The sequence below is a fragment of the Lampetra fluviatilis genome, chromosome 5 (assembly GCF_964198595.1).
Source record: "Lampetra fluviatilis chromosome 5, kcLamFluv1.1, whole genome shotgun sequence".
Classification (NCBI taxonomy): domain Eukaryota; kingdom Metazoa; phylum Chordata; class Hyperoartia; order Petromyzontiformes; family Petromyzontidae; genus Lampetra; species Lampetra fluviatilis.
In genome coordinates, this window is record NC_136279.1 from 17937261 (window position 1) to 17965154 (window position 27894).

Below are 27894 nucleotides of genomic sequence, written 5' to 3' on the forward strand. Positions count from 1 at the left end.
CAATTAAAACTAACCCTAGCCCTATCTTTAAACCATAGAATTCACTCAGCACAGAATATTCCTGAATAGTGGGTTAATATTAACCCATAACCCAGTGGAAACTGCAGCGTGGGAGCTTTCCTCCCTACACCAGGACTAACAACGGACTTCGGTGAACGTAGTTCGCAGTACAGCAACAACTGCCGTTCGCCACTAAGTGGCAGTGATATCATCACGGGACTTGTGCCAGGCTAGGTGCACTTTGGGGCCACGTTAAGGTGGTCACGGGACAGACCCAGGTGCCATAGGTTGATTGACTGGGATGACTGGAGCGTGCACCACCTCTGCTCCGCAATGTCAAGTTGCTGCGTTTTATCCGCCCAGTGCTCCGCTCATTGACGTAAACGCACGTACACACAGTAAATACACACGCGTGCACACACACACACTAGGCAAGTAACAATTTATCCCCTTGCGATTCAATTAAATGTCACAACTCGGGAGTCACTATTCAAGATTCTACGCTCCTAACGTCGTGTTGTTGAATGTAGCGAGCTGCAGGTTTCACGTAAACCAATTGCACAAAACAGTCGTAGAAAATCATCAATGGTCCACGCGGAGGATCATCCATGCCATGCCTAACATGTGCTTAAGGTAGTTGTTATTCCACTCAACCAGTGTTGCCATTTCAAGGGTTTCACCTCCAAACATTGAATGTTGAAAATACAGAAAACGCAGCATAAATAAGCTTTGGGAAGCTTTATAGTCGGACGCAAGATTTTGTTTAAGGATTATCTTTAGTACTGTGGAGTGATATGCCCAATATTTACACATTCACCCCCTGCACGTGGACGTCAAGGGGTTTGTAACCCCAGAACAGAAAACCCCCCTTAGAGGAAACCCCTTCGAACATTTTTAATTCAACGACATGACCAGAAAAGGGGGGGGGGGGTGCGCTCTGGTGCCCCCATCTGTGCCTAACCCTCCACCACCACCACCACCACCACCGCCCAATAATTTACTCAGAGAAATGTAACGCCTTCGGGTAAGAACGACAGCTCCCCCTGCCACAATAAACCCCCCTCCGGCCCCCCTCCCATCCCCCCCCCAAAGTTATTGCTGGCGAACGAGACAGCAAAGCAGATGATGTACACGTGTACATGATGTACACGTGTCCAGGTGCAGTAGGTGTTACCCATGTATGTGCACAGGCGTATACGTACAAGTGTACGCGTACAGGTCCACATACATGTACACCACAGGACGTGTCACACGTGTACATGACGATTTACTGTTATATGCACATGCAATGCACATGTATGCACAGTTAACGTAGACGACTGCATACATGACTACACGTAGGTACAGATATACACTTGTACGTACGTGAACGTGTACAGGTGCAGAATACACCTGTGCATACATCTACGTGAGCCACGTGTAATACACATGTTCACATCTCACAAAGTTGTACTAGCACAGGTGAACATGCGATACATGCACATGTGTACAGGGATACACGTGTGTGCGTTACACTTTTATACGTCCAGGCACGCACATATGTACAGATGTGAACGTTGCACATATGCGCATGAATGCGTGTACACGTGTGCGTATTGCACGCCTCGAATAACCTATGTGGGGCGACACGTGCACATGTGCTGTGCCGTTCATGCTAAGGGTGTACGTGTTACTGGAATGTGTGCGCGTGTAATTGGCATGTGTTCCACACATGCACGTGCAGGTGTACGTGTTATACACATGCGTGTACATGCACGCGCATACAATGTGTTATTTACATGTACGTACGTGTAGGTATAAGAGGTGCGACCGCTGCGTGTACCCGTGGGTACACGCACTGGCTTATGCATTGATGCACACTTGCTTGCACAAGCAAGTGTGCATCAAATTTCAATTAAAATCAGAAAAGTTACCAAATAATAAACCGATGATACCACCTCCATCTCAACCACCGCTCCCCATCGCCGCCTCCAACTCCACCAACACCTCCTGCACCTGCACGACCTCCACCACCTTTACGACCTCCTCCTCTATCACAACCTCCTCCAACCTCACCACCGCCAACAACCTCCTACCGCCACCGCATCACAAGTCATCGATGAGCTTCTCCCCGTTCTCCTCCGTCCCGTCGTCAGCCATCATCCCGGCCCCGTCGTCCTGGCCTCCTCCTTCACCCCCCTCCTCGTCGTCGCCACCTCTGTTGTCCTCCTCCTCGTCGTCGTCGTCGCCGTCGTCCTCGTCGTCGTGGCGACGGCGGTGGTGGCCGGTCTCGGCGTAGGGCCCTTGCGACTCGTAGCTGAGCATGGTGCGCGCCAGGTCCACCTCGATGGGGAACACGTCCGCCTCCTTGAGCACCGCGTTGCAGTCGTCGTGGTAGCGCGACATCGCCGACACGAAGCGCTGCAGCTGAAACACGATGTCTTGCACTGCGGAGACACGAGCGTGAAGACGTGGGGATGAGCACAGGGGGACACGTGGATACGGGGACACCAGGGATAGGGATGAACACAGAGGCATGGAGATACGAGGACACCATGGATAGGGATGAACACAGAGGCATGGAGATACGAGGACACCAGGGATAGGGATGAGCGCAGGAACACATGGATACAGGGACACAAGGGATGGAGATGAGCACGAGGCATGCGAGGGTTAGTGCGGTGACACGGGGGCAAGCGTCTGGAAATGGGTGCGCGTGGACAAGGTGAGAATCCTGTGGATGACCAGAAACCCGGGGGTCACAGGGGTGAGTGTGGGAACACAGGGAGGACAGCAGAAAGCTGGGTGCAGGGCCAAGGTTCACATCCGCTGTGAGCAGCGATCCCCACGAACTCACATGGCCCCTCTTTGGCCTAGAGGCAGGTCACCTCTGCCCCTCCTCTACATCCCCACCCCCTATGACTCTCCCTACAGACACCCACGCACATCTTAAAAATCCGAGCCTCGTGGAATCGTGTCTTGGGTAACAAATTCAGAGCGAGTGGCTCCGCGGTGCGTGTGTGTGTGCACGTTCGATTACGTGCACCCACGCGCTGTGGTAGCGGTCAGTGTGGCGCGTGTGTACAGTTCGTTTGTGGTGTGGTCGTGTTTAGTGCGGCGTGCGTGTGTGGATACAAGTGGTATTGTAGTAGGCGAAACATTGTGTATGTGTGTGTGCATGCAAGTGGTGTGTGTGGTGTGGGGAGCGGTAGTGTCGCGGTTAGCGTGCTGTGCTACGAACCGGCGATTATCTGAACCGGCCATGGACCTTCCCTAGGTCGACTCAGCCTCAAATGACGACCTGGTGTTGTGTGTAAACATCGCCACTAGGGAGACAAAGGCGGCCAGACGTGGTGTTGGCCACCTACCGCCTCGTGTGCTGTGCCGGCCTTCATAGGTGCTCGCTACAAGCACTTGCCCCAACAGTTTATTAGGGCTATACGGGGGATCTTTGCTTTTGGTGTGTGGTAGTGGTTAGTGCAGTGTATGGATGTACAGTATAAAGGTGTAGAGTGTAGTAGTGTTTTGAGCAGCAGCAGCACAACAAAGTTGGAATAAATTCCTGGCCATAACGGCCATCATCGCTGGCATATGCCACCTGAATATGTCCAGATGCTCCCTTAGATTAACTTGGCCTATAACGAGCATCTGGAGCGATCATTATTATCGACAATGGGGAGAGAGAAGGCAGCCACAGATGTGTGGTGCTGCCCACACCACCCCCACCACGAGCGCTGTGCGCTTATCCCAGCGGCTTAAATGCTACACAAGGCGTCTATGCCTTTGTCTGCATGTACACACACGTGTGCGCGCACGTGTGTGTGTGCATGTGCACGCGTGCGTTTAATGCGTTTTCATAGCGAGGAGGCGGCAGACGCAGCATAAAACGTCCCATCGCTCCATTAGCCGCTTGGAAAATATCACCGACATTGATCTACAAGACGATTAAATATGCGCACGTACACACGCACAGATGTATGTGCATGCGCACACACACATGCACTTACACAAACAGGTCCTCCGTATAGCCTTTCACGGTCTGCTGGGGGCAAGTGCTGTTAGCGAGCACCTATGAGGGCTGGCACAGTGCACAAGGGGGTGGTGTGAACCAGCACCACTCCCGGCGCCTTTGTCTCCCTCGTGGAAATATTTATACGCAGCACCAGGTACTCATTTAAGGCCAAGTCGACCTCGGGATGGCCCAGGACTGGTTCACATAATCGGCACTGGTGTTGGCCACTGAGTGGGTGATTGAACTCGGGTTTGCTGGCGAGGTTCCTAGTGGAGTGCAGCGCGCTAACCGCTTTGCCACCGCTCCACCATAAAAAAGAGATCCCCCGTATAGTCTTAACAGGCTGTTGGGGCAAGTGCTGATAGCAAACACCTATAAAGGCTGGCACAGTACATGAGTGGGTGGGTGGCCAGTATCACGCCCAACTTTGTCTCATCAGTAGCGATGTTTACACACCGCACCAGGTACTGAGGCGACCTAGGGGAGGCCCAGGACTACTTCAGATAATTGTTACTGGCGGGAATTGAACCCGGGTCGCCGGCTTTGTAGTGCAGCGCGCCGATTCGACAATACATGCATACACATGCATGGATGCACGTACACAAGCACCCATGCACGTACACACATACACACACTCCAATAACGCAGAGGGTACACGAGCCAAGAGGACCTCTGCCCGAGGTCGTTGAGGACGTTTGGAAGCCGACATCTCTACCGTGAGACTCTACGCGCCACAGGGCACACGGAACCCTTACAAACACACCACACACACAACACAGCATCTACATGCCAGCACATAGCACGACCCGGAACAACAGAGCACGACGGCAAGATGTGACCTGCCCAGCGAAATTCAGCAACGTATCTTAAACTTTGAGCTGACAAAGAGGTTTGGGAAATTTATTGGGGGGGGGGGGGGGGGGGGAATATTACACCTCTTATTGGATAAATAATAATCCCACTCATGACGAGGACAGATATCCACGCCTCCAAAATGTGTATTTTCTTTAAGAAAAAGAAACTTTATCAGTACGTCTTCGGATCGGAAGACGTACACCAAGGATCTCACAAGGCTATGCGGGGAGCGTGTGGCACAGTTTGGTGGCAGGTATCATAGACTGCGGTCATGTCGCCATGGTTCTCTGCGGTGAGTACAATGTCCTTAAAAACAATGGTGCTACATCTCTCTAAATAAAATTAACGCTAATCGCTTGCGTGTCCCGAGATTCAGCGGTGTGAACGAGACCCCACCCTGGAATTTGTAGACGTCTCGGAATGGGAAAGGGTTAAGGTGCAGGAATGACAACAAGAAGAATAAATATTTGTGTTTGTAAAGTGAGTGGGGGGCATTTGCCAGGCCGTCTACTATTTAATTTTTTTTTTTACTTTTTACCAGGTAAGGCCCACTGAGCTATATATAACTCTTTTTCAGAGGCGACCTGGCCACAAATGATATCTGAACGAAGTGGCTTATCATCACGTGAACATTTATAGTAGCCAAATACTGTGGAGGGAAAAAGCGGAGGACCAGGAGAAAAATCCACCTGAGCACAGGGAGAGAGACATGCAAACTCCAAATATAGAGGCGTCAGGGTCAGAGTCAAACCCACAACCTTCTGTATAGCAGGCAAGATAGTGAACATCTCGCCACCGTGGTCTACTTTAGCAACCCAACGAGCGTCCTTCACCAGTTTTGATTGCGATTTTTTTTATAGAAACGTTGAATATTTAATGACGATACCTTGTAATTCACTGTAACGGTCTCCTCGTGTTGAAAATGTTTATGCTGGGCTTGGCACCATGTGGTGCATTACCTTACTTGGACACCCCTCCACCCCCTCTGTCTGCTGGAGGCACCCCGGTAATCCCTGGCTGGAACCACCATGACCAAGGTTTGTGATTGAATTCACTAAATAGTTTTTTTGTTCAATGTTTACCATCTCGTCCATACTGTTGTCTGATCTCTGATCTGTTTATCCAATCAATGATAGTAGCGCTAACACTTACCATTCAATGTGCATAGAATTTCCATTAATTCTAAGTAATCAATTCTCTCACTCACAATTCAATGCGCTTATCGTGAGCGTGTAAATCGATGCGTCATTGCACGCCCACTCACGACCCCTTTGCTCTGGACTAACTGTCGCTACTCCTGCGCTCCCCCAGATGTGACCCCCAGCGGTGACCCCCAGCGGCGACCCCCAGCGGCGACCCCCAGTGGTGACCCCCAGCGGAGACCCCCACAGGTGACCCCCAGCGGTGACCCCCACAAGTGACCCCCAGCGGTGACCCCCAGCGGTGACCCCCAGCGGTGACCCCCACCGGCGACCCCCAGCGGAGACCCCCACAAGTGACCCCCAGCGGTGACCCCCAGCGGCGACCCCCAGCGGAGACCCCCACAAGTGACCCCCACAAGTGACCCCCACAAGTGACCCCCAGCGGAGACCCCCACAAGTGACCCCCAGCGGTGACCCCCAGCGGAGACCCCCACAAGTGACCCCCAGTGGTGACCCCCAGCGGAGACCCCCACAAGTGACCCCCAGTGGTGACCCCCAGCGGAGACCCCCACAAGTGACCCCCAGCGGTCACCCCCAGCGGAGACCCCCACAAGTGACCCCCACAAGTGACCCCCACAAGTGACCCCCACAAGTTACCCCCAGCGGAGACCCCCACAAGTGACCCCCACAAGTGACCCCCACAAGTGACCCCCACAAGTGACCCCCACAAGTGACCCCCAGCGGAGCCCCCACAAGTGACCCCCAGCGGTCACCCCCAGCGGAGACCCCCACAAGTGACCCCCAGCGGCGACCCCCAGTGGTGACCCCCAGCGGAGACCCCCACAAGTGACCCCCAGCGGAGACCCCCACAAGTGACCCCCAGCGGTGACCCCCAGCGGTGACCCCCAGCGGAGACCCCCACAAGTGACCCCCAGTGGTGACCCCCAGTGGTGACCCCCAGTGGTGACCCCTCACCATGCTTCTGGTCCAGCAGCTCGATCTTCTCCATCACGTCCTTGCGCAGTTTGGCGAAGCGAGCGCGCGCATCCTGGCGGCAGCGCAGGATGAGCCGGTACTCGTAGTTACCGGTGCCCACACGGTACAGCGGCTCCTGCAAGGCCTGAGCAGCAGTAACAACAACAACAACCATCACCACGACGACCATTACAATACCACCACTACCACTGTTATGATACCATCAATATTACCATTACAATACCACTACCACCACCGTTACAATACCACCACTACCATCATTATAACACCACAACTACCACCGTTGTAATACTACCACTACTAGAGTCACAATTACAAATACCACCATACAACACCACCACTGCAACTACTATAATGCTACTAGAGTGGCTCGTACATGGCCTGAGTAACAACAACTATTATCACAACCACAACAATTACAAATATAACCATCTCTAAAACTACAACCACCACAATATTACAAATGCAACATACAGTGCCTAAACAGCAATTACCATATCGATCACGACACCAGAACAAATCACAATGTACAGCTCCTGTCACTCCCACTGCTTGATGAAGGCATCCACATGACGTGTATGTTTATGCTGGGTTTGGCACCATGTGGTTGTTTGACCATACTTCACCACGCTGCTCAATGCGAGTTGGTGAATGGGCGAGGTGGGGGGGGGAGGGACACATGACCGGCTTAGATATCACTCGCCTTTTAATGTTAGCCATGACCTAGAATCAAACTCGCATCGCTGGGTTGATAATGCAGGAAGGCAGCCACTGCACCACTGCTCCACCCCAATAATAATCATTATGGCCTTTTAATTTATCCAACATCCGGTCTGGTACATGGGCTCCTAGCTCAAATATCAGTCGCTACCAATTACCGCGTTCTTAATGCAGTAGGTGTGCTAACCACTGCTCTCCCCACTACTCTACTGCCCACCATTATAAACCAAAACATTAAACTATAGCATTTTCCGAAGTACATCATTATCATCATCAGCAGCAATCTACACTGCAGCATTGGCAGCACTGGCAGCAAGGGCAACACTGGCAGCACTTGCAGCACAGGCAAGGGCAGCACTGGCAGGCACAGAGGCGGTATAGGTAGCAGCACAGGCATTACAGTGTGTGCAGGCAGCACAGGCAGCACGCGCCGCCCCTCTCACCGCGTAGCTGTATTCCTCGTCATCCATCTCCTTCACCTTGAGGCAGTACGACTGTGGGGAGAGGGGGAGGGGCGACAGTTGAGTCGGGGTGCGGGGTGACTGGGTTCACGATGCTGCTACGTGTGTGCCGAAACACACGGGCGTGGCGAGCATTCTGGCACGCACGCGCACACGTATACCAGCACACATACACACACGAATACTAACACAGTGTCACACAGACACACGCACATACGCATTGCAGTACAGGCACAAAGACGATTTTACAAACACATGTGCAGGCACGCAAACACACAGATGTAAACACACGCATGCAATCATGTGCTGCAGGCACACAAAGACATCGCAGACCCGTGCACTGGCATGCATGCATGCATGCGCATATGTTAGGTGATGCACATACACACATTCAAACATAGACATGCACAAAGATCCCTCGTATAACCTTCACAGACTGTTGGGGCATGTGATGTTAGCGAGCACCTATTAAGGGCCAAAATGGCCCACGTGGGGGTGGGTGGCCACCTGTTTATACACCACACCAGGTCCTCATTTAAGGCTGAGTTTACTAAGGGGTTGCCCAGAACCGGTTCAGACATTCATCGCTGGCATTGACCACGAGCGGGAATCGAACTCGGGTGGCCGGATTCGTAGCGCAGTCCCCGCTAGTCACTGTGCCAACGCTCTCCAGACGTGCACGTAGGCACGCAGGCACGCGCACTCAGACGTTACATCACGCACGTACAAGCACTCGGATGCACACGCGCACTCGGATGTACACGCGCACACAGACGACACACGCGCACACAGACGACACACGCGCACTCGGATGCACACGCGCACACGGACGACACACGAGACACGCGTGTATTCACGCAGCCACCGCCCCCCCACGGCACGTCTCACTCAGGGCGGCAGCGCCGGCGCGATTAAACATTAACGAACATGGCCCGGAGCCCACTCGAACATTCCATCTATAGTATTATTCAGGCCCTCGGTAGTTTCACTCTCATTCATGCGCATTCTCTGATAGTCGTCGTCATCATCATCATCATAATAATCGTCGGCTACCACCAATCCACTGCTGGGTGAAGGCCCTACACCCCACACCGTCGCCATCTTCCGTGGTGCCGCGGTGCGGCGATCCGCCTGGCGGGCGCGCACGCAACCAATTCATTGCTCCACCTCCAAAGCGAACGCATTCGTGGGGCGTGTTCCTTCCCTTGGCTGCCTCTGTCATTTACTTCAACCATCGGTCCCCGTCCCTTTGAGCAACGTATCCTGCCCAAGCCACTTGTCTTTATTAATGGTTAACATGCTGTCAAGCCGACTTGCATTTGTTCTCATATTATTGTATAATGCGGCCCGAGCGATGTTGTGCTCATTGCCCTTGACTCACAATCAGTTCACATCCTATTCCGGGATTGACCAATGCCATGATAAAATGAGTACCACTTTGCGAAGCCAAAAGTGTCATTTGTTTTTCTCTCGTCGATTCTCAACACTCTCATTTAACAGGCTGCTGAATTAGAGATGAAGCTCTATTGCTCCTGATCCACAGCAAGTCACCGAATAATCACAAGGATGGCGTTGGTCGTTACACCCACACCATAACAGCGCGCACTGCCAACACAATGCACTGCCACCAAGGCGGGACATCATCATCATCACAATCCATGGGTAGATAGCCCATGGGTGTCCACTGCACATGTCGTCATTTGTTTCCACTTTCCTGTCTTGTGCCAATATACTCAAGTACTGCACATATTTCTGGCACCAATCTCTTATGATATCGTCGTCAAGCCATTATCTGCAAGGTCTTCCACTAGACTTGCAGTTTTCGTGACTGCAAGGATCCATACTCTTGGTTCTTTCGGTAAAGTCACGTAGGTAGACAAAATAAAATAAAACAAAACACGACGTTTCGGGCACTTGCGTTGCTCCCGAAACGTCGTGTTTTATTTTATTTTATTTTCTCTACCTATGTGACTTTACCGAAAGAACCACTATAGGTCTTCCACTCTTTTCGCTTCTTTCCATTTTTCCTAATGCACTTTTCATTTTCCTTTTGTTGTCCATCCAATGTATGTGTCCAAATAGAAGGCGCCACACAGCGCTCAAATTTGAGTCCCGGTTAAACCAGCACTGACTCCACACACTGCAGGCACGTGCACGACATGCCGGCCATACTCACCAGGTACTCAAACTTGGTGTCGGCGTACTTCCTGATGGTCAGCTTCGTGTCGGGCACGGCCTTGTTGAGGTACGTGTTGAGGTCACTGAGCATCTATAGAGACAAATGGGCCTCAGTTTAGCCTGAGAGACTGCAGGACTAAGCGCGGTTAGCGAGCACCTGTTTAAGGCTTGCATGGGAGCATGAGACAGTAGTGTGGCCAGCACCAATGCATGTCCAAATGCCTTTAATCTGCAGAGTGTTGATGTTCACACTGTCCTGGGTTACCCATGGATGGTCCGGTTGGCTCAGGACAGGCTCAGTAATGGCCTGTAAATTAAGTTGTGTATCAAGAGTATTGGAATTGAACCTAGGTGGCCGGAATCATATCGCAATGTAAGCCACCGCACAGCCGGACACAAGGCCCAAGCGTCTCTCTGCTCAAATACAAGTGGGGTGGTGCACGTCACTGTTGGGGAGTTCCGAGCCACTGGTGGGAATTCCACATTCCGTTTGGATTTATAATTTTTTTGTTCAAACTAATGATGGATAGCCCAGCTGTATGAGCTGGAAACGTTCATGATCGTGGCGGGAACATGTTAATAACTCACCCTGGATTGACTCAACTGCATCGTGACCATCATCAGCACCCCTATTTCTATAATCATCATTATAGTAATGCTTGAACCTTGAAGAGAGGTTCTTCAGTGGTGGGACTGCTCGTACACCAACGACTAAGGGTGGGGGCGTACCGGCTTCACGGTCTTCAGCAGCCGCACGCCAAACTTTTCGATGCTGCGATGGGCTTCGGCGAACTTCACGAACGCCTCGCTGGCGGCAGGCTGAGGCTCCCGCACCCCGATCACGGAGAAGACGTCGCCAAACGCTGGACGCACGCGCGCACAGGTCCCCAGTGTATCATTAACAGACTGTTGGGGCAAGTGCTGCAAAGCGAGCAGCACCTATGAAGGCCGGCACTGTGCACGGGTTGGTGTCATGGACAGTAACCAACTAATTTCTTTAGAATTGCTTTTTGTGTTGTTTGTTTTCCTTCCCCCGCACCTTCGATTAGCACAGTTGGTTACGTACGGTGCAAAAGAAGTTCAACTTACATACATACATCACGCCCGGACGTCTTTGTCTCCCCCAACGCTGGTGTTTACACACTGCAGCAAATACTCAACTTAATGTTCAGTCGACCTCAGGGAGGCTCAAAACTGGTCTAGAAATCCATCACGGGTAGTGGCCGTGAGCGGGAATTGAACTTGGGTCGCTGGGTTTGTAGCGCAGTGCGCTAACCACTACAAGAACGCTCTCCACATGCACACGAACACATGTGCAAACACATATACACACAGTAAACACACACACATACATGCACACTAATACTTATACACAGGAAACACACACGTGCAGACATATACACAGTAATCACATGCACACATACACAGTGTTAACAAAACAAAGACCCCCGTATCGCCTTAACAGACTGTTGGGGCGAGTGCTGTTAGCGAGCACCTATTAAGGCCGGAACGGCACACGAGGGGGTGGGTGGCCAGCAACCACACCCAGCCGCCTTTGTCTCCACAGTGCCGATGTTTACACACCGCACCAGGTACTCATTTGAGGCTGAGTCGACCTAGGGGAGGCCCAGGACCTTTACAGATAATCGTCACTGGTGTTGGCCATGAGTGGGAATCGAACTCTGGTCGCTGGGTTAGTAGCGCAGCACACAAACTGCTACACCACTGTGTGTGAACACACGCACATGCGCTGTTACACTGCTGGAATGCACGCACATGCTGTCAACTTGGCTTGTAACAATTTACCTCTTCCATGATTCACTGGCATTGCCCGGTTGCCCATCTGTCCGTCGGGTTCATTGGTGAGGGGTCACATGAACCCATTTACAAACCACATGCGTTCCCTGGAAAGCATCGATTGATTTACGTGCAATTCGATGCATGTATTTTCTGGGCTTTAGAATTCATGTAGAATTAACAAACCTTTGCATCGGTACACCGAAAAGCATCCTGTGACTAAGTGATACTCTCCCGGGTAAACCATCAACGTTTCTATCTGCTCAAAACGACCAAACGGGCGGTGGTCATATCCTCCGGCAGCCCTGGCCGAGTGAAGCAAATCCCACATTTCCCAACATTCCCATTGGTGAGGGCAGTCTCTCTTAGAGAACAACCATAGTCGACATTATCTCACAGTGGCACCCGTTTTATCCACCTAAAAGAGGGAAGGTATGGCACGTTGGCCAACTGCTGCGACTGCTGCTACTGCTATGAATGTCAATTCGCACGGACCTGAAAATTTGGTATGCGCACACGCGCTTAAGATGAGACACGCAGACAAAATAAATGTCGCATCACGCTCCCCGAAATCCCGCCGCCCTGACCGTTGAGCTGCGCAAAATGTCACCCCGCTTCACGTCGAATTCCCACCGATGGCCACGCGCACCTCTTCCTCCTCCCCTCGTTCTATTTTTACCCACGATCGATCGGCAACGCCGACGCTCTCTCCACTGGGCCGCGGGGGAACGCCAAGGATGATGGCGGTGGGGGCTGGGGGAGGCTTTCACCTCCTACAAAACTGGGCCAAGAGAATTGCCTGGGGGGTGGGGGCAGATTGGGGAGCCTGCAAAGAGGATTTGTGTCAGATTTGGCCCGAGACCAAATCACACTGAATGTGGTCGAGTTTGTCCGATATTTTTTGCGGATAAGCAGGAATTGAAGATGGTTAGCACTTGGATAGGAGACTGCCTGAACATATCAGGTATTGTAGACTTGGCGCTACGAGGTGAGCTGAAGATGGCAATAAAGTAATGGATTTTTTAATGGATTTTTGAATCCATCTGTGCAGAATTTTGAGTGCCACTCCCTTGTATGCACGTGCTTTCTCAGTGTACTCCCGTTATCGTCTGACACGCAGAACATAATCATCGCAATTTAGCAGGAGCCTCCTGAAAGAGTCTAGGTTTTCCCGAGTAAATAATATTGTAGGACACACACAACCGCGGATGGATATTGATGACGGGCCGACTCCAAACCAGTATTTGAACTTGCGACCTTCACTGTCTTGCAAAGGCACAAGCCATGTGCATGAAACAATCTTGTCCCTCCATCTCTGCAGTGGTCATCCTTTAGGGCATGTTTCATCCTTTTGCTGCCATTTCAACACCAGCTGCACCCACTGGGCACCCTCACTCAAACCGATATCCTGTCCGAGCCTCTGTAACTGTTCTATCTTTCTGTCTCCCATTGTAATCCCCAAGCATGTACCTCTCTCCACGCTTCGCTGCACACTTTCCAACCTTTAAAAAGAGGTGGGGGGGGGGGCGAAACCCATTCGACTCGGCCGCACGGTGCGTCTGGACACGTCCTCTGCGGCGTGACCGATCGCTCGGCAGATGCCAGCAGCGAAAGCGCAAGTCGGGGCTCGCCAAGATGGCCGCATGTTCCCAAGCTCGGCCAGAATATATGACAAAATCCGGAGAGACGGATGAACCGCTGAAACCCGCGCGCGTCAGAGACGACGACGATGTCGTCTGCGAGCATTTCATGACCGCCCTTTAAGTTCTTGACAACGGGCGAGATAAAGTGTTGCGTGCGGATTTCGTTCCTGGGGGGGGGGGGGGCGGAGGACATGGAAGACACCTCGGTGGCGACGAGAGCTTCTGTAATCGGCTCAGCGGAGGACGAGCGGCGATCGCGGCGCCGAGCGAGCGGTCACGCTCGTGACGCCCGGCTCGTAATAACTCGGTGGAGAGATGTTAACTCCCTCGCCTGGTATATTTTGGAGTTTGGATGTATTTGGCCGCTATAAACTCCCACGTGATGATAAACCACTTCGTTAAGCTTAGTTTAGTTTTAACTTGCCGCCGAGAAAAAGTCTTGCGCGCGGTTCTAGCAAGCGGAGGCGGATTGGCCAGGACCATGTGGACGGTGTCACGGAGCGATGCGCCAACCTCCGCCTTGCGATCCCGATGAGAAGCGGAAACGAAATTTGCCGCGAGTGCTTGTGCGAGTGCGCGCATGCACGTGCACGCGTCCGCTCGGCGGCTTGTGACGGACGGGACCTCACGCGACAGCATTAAGAGGATGAATTTGGAAAAGTAATCGGCCTATTATTACGGATTACTATAAACATAACGATTCGTTGGTTAAGAGTCGATGATCAAATTCACGACACGTGTAGTAATTCGAGCACACAAAATTATGTTTGTTTACTATGCACGCAACGCTTATAGTTTTGTAACCACGTCACCGAGGTTATATTACACGACGCTTTTACATGCAGCGATCTGGTTTGAGTGCAAACAACGCAACTAGATTCCACCATGCCACACCACGGTCATTTCCATACTTGCCACATGTAAAAAATAAATAATGTATTCACGAATTCAAGCTTGACGATTGCACACAGCACGCACACACGCCATAAAAATTCATCGATCTGTAGCGGGCGCGCTCTCACTACTACTTTGTTCATTCGTCCTCTACGTGCCTCAGGCTTGCTGCTGCTGCTCCTGCAGCTCGAGATCGTAGGGTCTATGGGCCAGAGTGGACATTGATGGAACCTGGTACATGGTAAAAACTTTCCTAGTACAGCCGTGAATTTTTTACACGGCCGATGAAAGTGAGTTGTGAAAAACCATTTTAAAAGAAATTAGTATATTTTGGAACACGTTTTTAATAACTGAAGGGTTTGTAGGGTACTCGGCAGCTACTAAAATTGGTCATTCGAATTTTTTTTTTTATTAACCAGCACTGCCCACACATCTGTGCAGGACACATATCTGAGATGGAGACTGGGGGGGGTAGGTGGGGAGGCAGTGACGTTGCTGACGCACTAAATCGGCTCAACGCTGCGGGTGACTTCATCATGCAAATGTGCGCGGTGATGTCACGGCCGTGCAATTTCCCGCCGACACCCCAGCCAGCAAAACCTTTTCTTACAAAGCACTGATTTGCCTCGCTTTATGCAGGCTCGGCTTATGTGATTTTGAGTAAACGAAGGACAATGAAAGCAAATAATTCGTTTTTACAAACTGAATCTGAATGGGCTCTCACCTGTAACATACAGGGACAAAGGAATTAGTCATTTATTTGCCAAGGCTAAAGTGAATCTCACTTGGCTAAAGCACAACGATTAAAATGAACTCCGTGTCGGGGGTAAATCTCAAAGGGATCTCACGTGGCTAAATGCGAGACAATGGGGCAAAATTAATTGTTGCCAAGGGAATCTCGCTCGTACTCTAACCTGGATAAATGGCAACTGAAGGAAGTGAAGCCGAACTTATTAAGAAACAGCGAATAAACAAAGTGGTTTCACCCGGAACAAAGGGCAAGTGGAGTACAGTGAATTTCCCAAAGAGAAAGTGAATCTCAAAGGGGCTCTCACACCTGGGTTCGAGGAGGGACAACGGAATTATTTGAGCTGCTTTTCTGCCCAGTGAATGTTGGCGATCGCTGAACCACACCACCCCCCCCCTACCTCGAGGGGACACGTCCTCTTATTTCTCAGTGGCTGCACTGTCTGAATGTTAGTGCCGCGGGGCAGGCGAACGAACGGCCAGATTATATGGACAGATGCGACAGCATAAACCATACTGAACTATTTTATTTACCAGCGATGTAGCTCTTTTTCAGAAGTGACCTGGCCACGAATGATAGCTCAACGAAGAGGCTCATCATGTGACAATGTATAGCAGTAAAATATAATCTAAATGCACGTGATCACGGGGAGAACATGCAAACTTCAAATATGCAGGTAGTTAGGGTCGGGATCGAATCCACGACCTCCTCCATACCACAACCTCCTCCCGACTAGGGCATATACGAAAAAAAAAAGTACGCACACGGACATGTACACACAGACGCACACTTCATCACCAATACAAACATTCCCCGTATAACCATAACAGGCTGTTGGGGCAAGTGCTGTGTTAGCGAGCAGCAAGGTCACAAACACATACACACCCATACGAACACACTGAGATGCACACACACATTCGTACACACTGCCACGAATACAAACACATACACACATGCGCGAACGCACAGACCGCACACGTGAGCGCACACTGTTGCGTACGCACAAACTCACATTTATGAGTCTGTGAGAGCTCAAAGAAGGCTTTCAGCAGCCTCTTGGTGTGCTCCATCAGGCCTGCAAACAAAAAAGCCATTCACAATTAAAAAGGGGGACCCGGCCAAATGCCAATGTTCTTTCATAAAGCGTAGCACAAATGGACGTGCGTGCACGCACGATTGTAGGCGCGCACACACACAATGCCGCACTGATTAATGTGCAATTGTACAAGCGGGACTGTTACAACCAATAGATATTGGGATTTAGGTAAACTACCAAAGTATTCAGGCAAACAGGAGCCAATGTTTCGCCCGGCTGGCCTTTTAATAAATCAAGGCGAGGGACACAAGATTGGCAAACACGCATAGTATAGCTGGGTATTTTATGACAAGTAGGGGCCTGTGTTAAAGATGAATCAACTTAATGGAGTGCACTATTTGTTTGCAATGCAGAATGAGTGCGGGTGTGTGCAGGTGTGTTCACATCTAGGTGTGTGCGGGTATGTGCAGGTGTGTGTGTTCACACACCAGCGGGCGTTCGACCCTTCACGTGGCCTCAAGGTGCACATGGCCTGGCACAAGCGTCGTGGTGACGTCACCGCCACTGAGTGGCGAATGGCGGTTGTTGTTGTTGTTCACACACCAGAGGTGGAGCTGTGGTTACTGCAAACCCAGTGACCAGAGTTCAATTCCCACTCACTACTGATACAAGTGGCGATTATCTGAACTGGTCGTGGGCCTCCCCTAGGTCGATTCAGCCTTACACGAGTTGCGTAAACCTCAGCATCGGGGGCGACAACAAAGGCGGCCGCAAATGGTGCTGCCTACCCACCCCCTCATGTGCCATACTTGCCCTCCATAGGTGCTCGCAAACAGCACTTTCCCTAAGTCTGTTAAAGGCGATATGGGGAATCATTATCAGTGTTCACTTCTAAGTGTTTGCAGGTGTGTGTCCGCTAGAGTGAGCGAGTGATCACGAGTTTATCTGGTGGTGGCAGCAGTAGTGCAGTGGATCTAACACTACCTTAAATGAGCAAATGCACGTCTGTATGTTGAACTGTTTTCGCACCGTACGTAGCTAACCGTGTGAATCAGAGGTGCGGGAGTACAAACTAAATGCAAAAAGCAGTTCTGAAGAAATTTGTTTTTAATCTAAACACGGTGCGTGACATGCAAACATCGTAATCCAGGAGACAAAGGCGGCCAGGCATCCGGATGTGGTTCTGACCACACCACATCCTTATATGCAGTGCCAGCCTTTAATAGGTGCTCACTAACCACAAATGTGTCCAAAATCTACACGTGGGGAATCTTTGTATCTTGTGTGTATTCAATGCACGCTGGATGAGCATGTTATCTCACTGCAGGAGGCGTACAAGTGGGTGTGTGCCAGAGTGCGTTCATTACAGGGTGTGTACTGGTGTGCGCACAGGTGTACGTGCAGGTATTCAGACACATGCACACACCCCAGGGGGTCACAAAGTGCCTTTACCTTTGTACAGCTCAGCCGTGCGTTCCAGTTCATCCAGTTTTTTAACAAGGCCATCTGTGGGGGCACCATTAATTATCAGGCGAGCAGGGAGATGGAGTGATCGAGAGTGATGTGCGGTGAGGGGTAGACAAATAAGGTGTGCGTGGGTGAGGTGTGTTGACGGAGCAAGGGAGGCAGGTAGCGGTGAGTGCAGGTGCGATGTGGTGAGAGGGAGAGAGAGAGGGAGAGAGAGAGAAGGGGTCAGCAGGGGACACAGATAATGAGGAGGCACTGCGCCCTCCCCCAAGCGGAATCCACTCTCCGCGTCCCGCAATGCGACGCCGGCACTGTGGATCCCCGTGGTCGCCAGGGATACAGCCACGTGGCACAGACTTACGGTAAGATGGTTCCTGCTAACTCACTACCCCAACCCCCTCCCGCCCCCCCCCCCGTGGCCCAACCCGTAACTCCCGAGCAGCACAAAGCGGCCACTCTTCCAGCGCAGATCCCGGTAGTGTCTCTGTTGACCAGCGGCCGCCTTTCTGGCTGCCGGTGAATGCCGGCCGTTTTGGCAAGAGACGCTGGAGGCCGGGCAATTGTCCCGTCACCTACTCGCCCGCCCGTTTGAACACCGACTCCACCCGGGCCGATTCTCGTTGGTACGATGGACAGATGCAAAGTATGTAAGGAAGCACGAACGAACAACCCTCATTAAAAATATGTAAATCAGCCTGAGCGGTTCTCACGTGGGCGCGCGTGCTGGCGAGCGGCGAACCGACAGCCCGCATGACCTTCCAGCAACTCACGGCCACTCTCGCTACTTCGTTAATTCCCTCCTACGCACTTCAGGCTTGCCGCTGCTGCCGCTGCTGCCGCTGTAGATCATGAGAGTCCACGAACCGAAACAGACATTGCGAGAATCTGCAAGATGGAAAAACCCTTCTTATACAGAAGGGACTTCTTTACATGGCTAATAAAAGTGAACTGTGATAATCATTCTAAGCGAGTCGGGTTATCCTTATAATTTGAAATGTGGCAGCACATACCTGTGGGTCAGCGAGTATAATGCAAGTTGATGGATCATATACAGTACGCAGATTTACAAAAGTCCTACACACCCGCTAGGCTGCGAGGTGGACCAGAAGATGGCAGTACACCAAGCCTGTTTGTCTATGCATGTGAAGCGTTTTCTTCTCCCACATGCAAAAACACTCCTCAACAATTCAATGACAAACCCTAATGCAGCATCTTCCTGAAGAAAATGGAGACTCAGTGGGGCTTTCCTGGATAAATACAATGAGATCAAAACTATTATTACCGATTTCATTTTACAACATCCTTTTTTCTGTATCGCCTTGTCCTGGCCACCTCCCAGCCTAGTGTGTAGAGTCTTGCAACACACTGCAAACTCCGTCCGATCCACAAACCCCCACCCTCCAAATACAAAGATCCTCCGTATAGCCTAAACAGACATGCGCCTCACTGACAGCGCAAAACCTTCAACCCTCATGGACCTCTCATCATCATCCTCCGCAATGATCAATCCACTGCTGGATGAGGGCCTCCCCCCAAGCTGTCGCCATCTCTCGCGGTCACGGAGCTGCGCTCTCAGCCGAGTCGGATGAAGGACGCTCGCTCGAGCGTAGAAACGGCCGCTTCACCGTCGCCCCGATTAGCGCAGCGCACGTCGCTGCGGGGTCACGGGCGCCCATGGTCACACGCGAGGTCACCGCAGCCGCACGGACCCAATTACCCCGGACCCCGCGTGGGAAACCAAATCACCGTGGCAAGGGGCTCCGGCACAAACCGGCAGAAAAAACTGTAGCCTGGGCCGAACCCTGCTGCTCCAGGATTTAAGTTCTCACGTCTCTACTGAGGCAGCAGGAAAAGCCGAGGAGTTGCGAGTTCAGCTCTTTTTGTCTGGGGTCAACGCAGCACTTGACAATCAGCATTATCATCACCAACAGCTGCAGCAGCATAATCATCGGTCCTTTATAATTGATAGAATAAAGTTTGTACGACTTTTTGGGAAGTAGACAGTGGTTTTCTGAAGCAGAGAATGACCCCCCACCATGAGAATGTGGAATTTCCACCAAGATCGCGAACAGAGATGGGTGCTACCCCAGGATCATTTGAGCAGTGAGACGCCCAAGACTTGACTATTGTTAAGAGACATGCGACAGAATTGTAAAAATGGCAACACCTTTTACTTTAACAATGCCCCAAAACGTGCAGCAGAGTAGGTCATTTTAACTTCACGGGGAATATAAGGAGGCTCATAATGGCCGTGTCAGGCTGTAAATCCCCGGCTCCAACCAATATGTGGTTCTACCACAGTATCTCATGTGGCCAACTTATGATGGTCTCAGCACATTCACTTACAACCGTTTCACATAAATACACTTGTAATAAATTCGGTTTTCCTATGGGTAAGCAAAGCTCGCTTTGAGAAATGCATACAACCTGTATATTGGAAGACAGATACATGGTGAACCACTCTTCATACAGCACGAAAAAAAGAGCGCTGTGCCCAGTGCTGGACAAGAGCAACCGAATGAAGAGGAGACTTCTATTGCGTTAGTTCTGCGGGCAACATGTTCCGGTGCTGTTCCCTGACATTGCACCCCTAAGTCGCCAGATGACTCGCAGCACTTCTCAAGTTTGTTGCTTTTGTCTCCTTACATGACACTGCTAGCACAAGTGCTACTCAACTGCCTACAGCTGATAAAAGAGTGAAAAATAATTCACCAGTAGCACACTGACAGTGGCTTCCACTTGAAACGTTGTCGGGGGTTTCCTTGTGTTTCGGATAAAATCAAAACATGCAAACCTAGGAGCGTGCTCTTTGTAAGCCAGCCAAGAATGTATAATCCCCAGGCAACCAATTTGCACTTAAGTGGGCTTAATTATAAAACAGCAGGAGGCACACGGGCAGTGCCAACACCCGGCTAACCAGCCCTAAAAAACCCACCCAAGCAGCTACATAAACCCACACCTGTAAGACCCATCACCTCACCCTGGTAGCCCCATCACCTCACCCTGATAGCTCAATCACCTCACCTGGTAGCCCCATCACCTCACCTGGTAGCCCCATCACCTCACCCTGGTAGCCCCATCACCTCACCCTGTAGCCCCATCACCTCACCCTGGTAGCCCCATCACCTCACCCTGTAGCCCCATCACCTCACCCTGGTAGCCCCATCACCTCACCCTGGCAGCCCCATCACCTCACCCTGGCAGCCCCATCATCTCACCCTGGTAGCTCCATCACCTCACCTGATAGCCCCATCACCTCACCCTGGTAGCCCCATCACCTCACCCTGGTAGCCCCATCATCTCACCCTGGTAGCCCCATCACCTCACCCTGTAGCCCCATCACCTCACCTGGTAGCCCCATCATCTCACCTGGTAGCCCCATCATCTCACCTGTAGCCCCATCATCTCACCTGGTAGCCCCATCACCTCACCTGGTAGCCCCATCATCTCACCTGGTAGCCCCATCACCTCACCTGGTAGCCCCATCATCTCACCTGGTAGCCCCATCATCTCACCTGGTAGCCCCATCACCTCACCCTGGTAGCCCCATCATCTCACCTGGTAGCCCCATCACCTCACCTGGTAGCCCCATCACCTCACCCTGGTAGCCCCATCATCTCACCTGGTAGCCCCATCACCTCACCTGGTAGCCCCATCATCTCACCTGGTAGCCCCATCATCTCACCTGGTAGCCCCATCACCTCACCTGGTAGCCCCATCATCTCACCTGGTAGCCCCATCACCTCACCTGGTAGCCCCATCATCTCACCTGGTAGCCCCATCATCTCACCTGGTAGCCCCATCACCTCACCCTGGTAGCCCCATCATCTCACCTGGTAGCCCCATCACCTCACCTGGTAGCCCCATCACCTCACCCTGGTAGCCCCATCACCTCACCTGGTAGCCCCATCACCTCACCTGGTAGCCCCATCACCTCACCTGGTAGCCCCATCATCTCACCTGGTAGCCCCATCATCTCACCTGGTAGCCCCATCACCTCACCTGGTAGCCCCATCATCTCACCCTGGTAGCCCCATCATCTCACCTGGTAGCCCCATCACCTCACCTGGTAGCCCCATCACCTCACCCTGGTAGCCCCATCATCTCACCCTGGTAGCCCCATCACCTCACCTGGTAGCCCCATCACCTCACCTGGTAGCCCCATCACCTCACCCTGGTAGCCCCATCATCTCACCCTGTAGCCCCATCACCTCACCCTGTAGCCCCATCACCTCACCCTGTAGCCCCATCACCTCACCCTTGTAGCCCCATCACCTCACCCTGTAGCCCCATCACCTCACCCTTGTAGCCCCATCACCTCACCCTGTAGCCCCATCACCTCACCCTTGTAGCCCCATCACCTCACCTGGTAGCCCCATCACCTCACCTGGTAGCCCCATCACCTCACCTGGTAGCCCCATCACCTCACCTGGTAGCCCCATCACCTCACCTGGTAGCCCCATCACCTCACGCTGTAGCCCCTTCACCTCACCCTGTAGCCCCATCACCTTAATAGCCCCATCACCTCACCCTGGCAGCCCCATCACCTCACCTGGCAGCCCCATCATCTCAGCCTTGTAGCCGCATCATCTCACCCTCATAGTCCCATTATCTTACCCTGGTAGCCCCAACATTCTACCTACGAGGCTCCAACATCATGGACATGGACAAAGAAAATTGAACAAAAAACTGAAAAGTGCAAAGTGTTGAGAGATGCACCCTTGGAATTAGACAAACAGAAAGAAAAACATGAGGATCAGAGAACATGTGGCAAACTGACCTGACAAGTGACCAATTGACCAACCAACAAATTAACTGACCAAGTGGTCAATTCACCGACCAAACAGACTGACTGACCATCAGACTGAAAGATTGCCGGTCAACCAACTGACCGATCGATCGAGCAACCGGGAGTGGGGGGGTGGGGAGTATTGAGCATTCCAGTGAGGGGGGGGGGGGAGGGCTCTGCGATGGGCAGTGAAAATCCCGGCACCGATGCCGCCCTCCCTCCTCCCCGTGCAAAACCACCACGGCCACCGGTGCACCGGCACGCGAGGGTGCGGCGGCGGCTGCTCGGCACACGGTGGTGTGGCACCGTCGCCGCACCCTGCGCTGTTACCGTTGCACAGGATGGCGCGGCTGAGTCCCAGCGCGTCGGCCGTCGACGAGCTCATGCTCTCCACCAGACGGTGCTTCGCCTTCTTCATCACTGGGAGTGAGGTGGGGGTGGAGGGCGCAAGCAGAGAGAACACAATCAGTGGTTGCGACACCAGCTGTGCGCACGTACAGTCCCTCTGCTGTGTCACCTGCTGCTGGGCGAGGGTCCCCGGTCATGTCGTGCGGGTTGTGGCAGTTAATTAACCAAACGTTGCCACGATGTTTGGTCAGCCGCTGTTGCTAAAGAGCGTGCGACTCACCCACAAAATATCACGGGTTCAAATCCAAGGTGGGCATTGGCTAAGCCCCTCTATCCCTCTGGGGTTTATTAATAAGAGGAGCACTTTGTGTTCAGTCTGCAGCTCCTGCCGAAAACTCGATGAGGCTTGACAATGGATGCTGCCTCAATGAGTGCTGCCCTCTTGCTCATTGGCGCAGGCAGACACCTCGACTTGGTTGTATATTGGTTTAACCCACAGGCTTTAACGACCAATATTATCCATAAGAGGTTTTTGGGTTATATCACGTAAATGTGTTGTGAAACCCACCACCACCTGAGTCCTGAGTGGTGTATATTAGTAACATGAATAAAACAATGGGTAGGAGCCAGTGGTCAGTGCGAGTTCCTGAGACCCACCAATGTCCATGGTCTTCCCTAGTTTGGGGTCGGCCTGTAGCTTATTGTAGTACATGGTCACTTCACCCTGCGATACAGACACACACACACATTCACAGATTAGTTTAATATACAGCAGGGGGCTGGTGCAAACAACTATTAAGGCTGGCATGGCACACGATCTGCAGATGTGGTGGTTCAAGACAACAACGTGCCCAGGTGGTCGTGCTCGTGTAGTGCGGTGTGCTAACTAATGCGCTGCACCTCTCGATGGCATGCAAAGCATTCACCTAAGCGGTGGTGATGCCGCCGCCTAGTGGGCAACATCAAGCTACATTTCCATGCAGTTACATGCGCAATGCGATGCCCCAGCCCCAGAATCACCACAGGTAGAAAAACGTAGCAGTAGCTTTTGTCTCGAGAACAAAAAACATATAAATCATACAATTCGATTGGTGACCAATTGATTCACATTTACTGAGCAAACTTAACAAATCCGTCAGCCTAAACAACAGCCACCTCCATCCAGTTGCACCATTTTTTTACTCTGGCCAACAGCCTTGGGATCTGGCAAAAGGAAACAATGCAGAGGTGTGGTAGAATCTATGGTAGTGGCAGGAAACCTGCGGCCCGGGAGCTGCATTGCGTCCCATGGAGCCCCGCGTGGTGGCCTGGTCTAGGTGTGTCTAGGGTGATATGTGGGGGTCACAATTTGTGCACAAGCACAGTGTGATGCTTGCGGCCCACCGAGGTGAAGGAGGACTGCTCGTGTGGCCTGGTCTCAGTGTCTCTAGGGTGATGTCTGGGGTCACATTTAGTGCACAAGAACGCTGTCAAGCTTGTGGCCCATTACTGATCTCGGAAAATGGACGTGACAACCTCTTGACCACTGCTTAAACGAAGAAGAGAAGCCATTTGACAGTAAATGTCACATCGCAAGACTGTGTGAGAGGCGGTGGTGGCTCAGGGAGGCTTTCATCCACCAGTGGATTAATAATAGCCGATGATAATGCTGATGACGTTCCTGTGCATTTAATAGAAAGACACGGACCTTCACAGCTTGAATCATCTTCGCCACCTCCACCTTAGTCTTGCCCTTCACCGATTTCCCATTCACTCCCACGATCTCGTCGCCAGCCATCAGCGTGCCGTCCTTTGCTGCCGGAGCATTGTCGAACACCTGGTCCGGCACACGGGCGGACAGGGGACAAGACGTAGGACGAGGTATGATCAGAGGCATGCAACAAGATATATGGACAAAACAGCGGGATAAGACACGGTCAGAGACACGGGATGAGACATGGTCATGTACACGGGGACAAGACATGGTACGAAACACGAGATGAGGCACAAAGATTCAGAAAATATGACGATGCTTGATAAAGATGATGCAATGACGATGATTCAACTCATGAAGATGCGCGCAGTGGTGTGCGATTACAAATTCTTGGGAATAAACACTCAACGCATGGCTTTGACCAGACGACCAAGCACACGCGAATTATGAGCGGCTATCGAAACAATACGTCCGATAAAATTACAATGGCCGATTGATTATCGACGATTAAGTCGAGCGCTCTAACCACAGCGCCAACCACCCCACCCACCGACACCATGCGCACCAACTTGAGTTTCTGCATTTGGGCCCGATTGAAATGAATGTGTGCATACTGTTATCGCAGAGAGTAAACAGTGAGCTCATCACGCGCAGCGTGGGCGAGTTTGTTAACGTGGCTGCCTGCAGCCCCCTCGGGCTCCCACCTGCACCACGTAGAGGCACGGGCAGAGCGGCGCGCCGCCGCCGATGCTGATGCCGATCATGTTCTGCGGGTCCTTCTGGATCACTACCTTCCCGGGAATGGTCGGGATGCCCCTGTGTGTGGAGAACAACAACAACCGTAATAATAAGGCTAACGCTGCGGACGGTGATGACGACGACATTTGTACATGCACAGTATTTAAAAAAATATCAATCCACTGATGGATGAGAGCCCTCCCCATGCTCTGAGGGTCGTTGCCTTGCATTTCATTACCACGATGGTCGGTGCGGGTTGGTGAAGGCAAGGGGGTTAATATGTGGGAGCATAGAAGTGAAGTACAACCGTGGATGTTGCTGTACTGTCCTCTAATGCTCACAACATAGCCCCACAGCAGCCCAGAACACATGTCATGCATGGTGGTCTCCCATATTAGTAGAGCACTACGAGGCTCAACCTTGCTTAAGCGTCCGATGTGGAACGCAATCTGGCACACTTCGGTTGACGAGACCGTATGCTGAGATTCAGGGGGACCAAGATAAAGGGGACCAAGATAAAGGGGACCAGTCCCTACAAAGAATCTGGGATCACGACCTTAACGGGACCACTCCCTCCTAGAAGGCCTCACGGACTAAAAAGACAACGGCCTCAGTCCCAATAGCAGCTCGGGTAACGTTCTGACCCCGCGCCCCGACTGGACATCTGTGAAAGAGAGCTTTATAGGTCATCGGATTCCTCCGGGATAAAAAAAAAACATTCTGATTCTGACATGGGGGGGGGGGGCGGGGGGGGGCAAGGAGGGTTCGGTCCATTTTTGACCGGTACCGACAGGGGCACCAAAACTCACGGGGGTGGCGGCCCTTTAGGGGGACCAGAGACCGGGTGGGAGGGGAGATGGGGGGACCCAGAGACCGGGTGGGGGGGGGGGGTCCCAGAGACCGGGTGGGGGGGGGGTCCCAGAGACCGGGTGGGGGGGGGGGGGTCCCAGAGACCGGGTGGGGGGGGGGTCCCAGAGACCGGGTGGGGGTGGAGATGGGGGGACCCAGAGACCGGGTGGGGGGGGGGGTCCCAGAGACCGGGTGGGGGGGGGGGTCCCAGAGACCGGGTGGGGGGGGGGGCCCCAGAGACCGGGTGGGGGGGAGATGGGGGGACCCAGAGACCGGGGGGGGGGGGGGGGGTCCCAGAGACCGGGTGGGGGGGGAGATGGGGGGACCCAGAGACCGGGTGGGGGGGGGGGTCCCAGAGACCGGGTGGGGGGGGGGGGTCCAGAGACCGGGTGGGGGGGGGAGATGAGGGTCCCCCCCGTGCATCCCTCTCGAGCCACTCACAGTTTATCCTCCTCATAGTCGAAGTCCATGTCGGCCGCCGCGACGCAACGGCTGCTGCTTCAGCGTCGGGTCGGCTTCAGGTCCGTCAGAGATTGCCGCGTCCTGCGTTGAAACCCCCCGAGTGAGTTCGGCGTCGAGGTCCCGTCCAGAGTCGGGGGGGTGCGGAGCTCCGGATACGTGTCCCGTCCCAATGTCGGGGTCGGACTGGGCCTCGACGTTTTTGTTGTTGTCGTTGTTTCGCCTCCAAATCAACTCGTGTTCGAGATCGCCGTCAGTTCTCGGTGAGAAGCGGATCGTGTTCGGCAGCGCCGCCGCTACTCGACCTCGCGCCTGCGTTCTAGGATCCTCTTCGGGTTGTTCGGAACGAAGTCAGACGTTCCGGGCGAGCCCGTGTCCACTTCCGCTTCTCTCCACCTTCCCACCCGCCGTCGCCGCTCTGACACTTGACCCCTGACCCCGACCCGAAGCCTCTTGCCGATTGGTTACTGCCGAGGCGCGCGAGGCATTGTGGGAAAACATTGACACGCTCACCGGCCCCCACCCTGCCCCCCGCGTATGCCCCCACCCGCCCCCCGCCTCCCCCCGCCCCTCCCCCCCCGCCCCCCAACGCCCCTTCCCCCCGCCCCCCAACGCCCCTTCCCCCCGCCCCCCAACGCCCCTTCCCCCCGCCCCCCCGCCCACACCCGCCCCCACCAGCCCCCACCGCTCTGCCCTGCAGCGCCCCCACCCGGCACCACGTGGCGCGGCGGTTTCGGTGAAGTTCCACGTGGCATCTTCTTGGTTCTTTAGGTAAAGTCTTCAGACTCTGTCTTCTCGACAGACCCGTTCTCCACCTGAGGACGGCTGCTTGCGTTGTGGCCGAAACGTCGTGAGAATTATCTTATTATGTTTTATTTTTATTATTTTATTATTTCCATTCTACGTGACTTTACCGAAAGAACCAAGAAGATGAATTCCTGCAGTCACGAAAGCTTTAAATCGAAATTTCCACGTGGCACTTGGGCTCTCAAACTCATTGAGAAAAAAAACATTCAGAAACGTGCCTTCAGATCGGCGGTTCTTATTCACCTTTACTGCAGCCTTGCACAACCCCCATTTGGTTGTCGAT

General features: G+C 52.7%; 1 protein-coding gene across 1 annotated transcript; it reads right to left on the reverse strand.

The window, feature by feature from the left end:
* Positions 1-1090: 1090 nt before the first annotated feature.
* Positions 1091-27253, reverse strand: PICK1 (protein interacting with PRKCA 1). Its single transcript, XM_078857035.1, has 12 exons — positions 26787-27253; positions 25463-25574; positions 24753-24881; positions 23723-23789; positions 23048-23137; positions 17914-17967; positions 16438-16500; positions 11073-11206; positions 10342-10434; positions 8148-8198; positions 6964-7108; positions 1091-2426 (listed from the first exon to the last, which is right to left on the reverse strand). The coding sequence occupies exons 1-12, from the start codon at positions 26813-26815 to the stop codon at positions 2086-2088; spliced, it is 1308 nt and encodes a 435-aa protein (XP_078713161.1). The 5' UTR covers positions 26816-27253; the 3' UTR covers positions 1091-2085.
* Between the last annotated feature and the right edge of the window lie 641 nt (positions 27254-27894).

Coding starts and splice junctions, on each gene's coding strand:
- PICK1 (XM_078857035.1), bottom strand. CDS start 26,815: ATGGACTTCGACTATGAGGAGGATAAACT. Junction 25,575..26,786: donor GACTATGAGGAGGATAAACT/GTGAGTGGCTCG, acceptor CTCCACACACAG/GGGCATCCCGACCATTCCCG. Junction 24,882..25,462: donor CGTGCCTCTACGTGGTGCAG/GTGGGAGCCCGA, acceptor GTGCCGGACCAG/GTGTTCGACAATGCTCCGGC.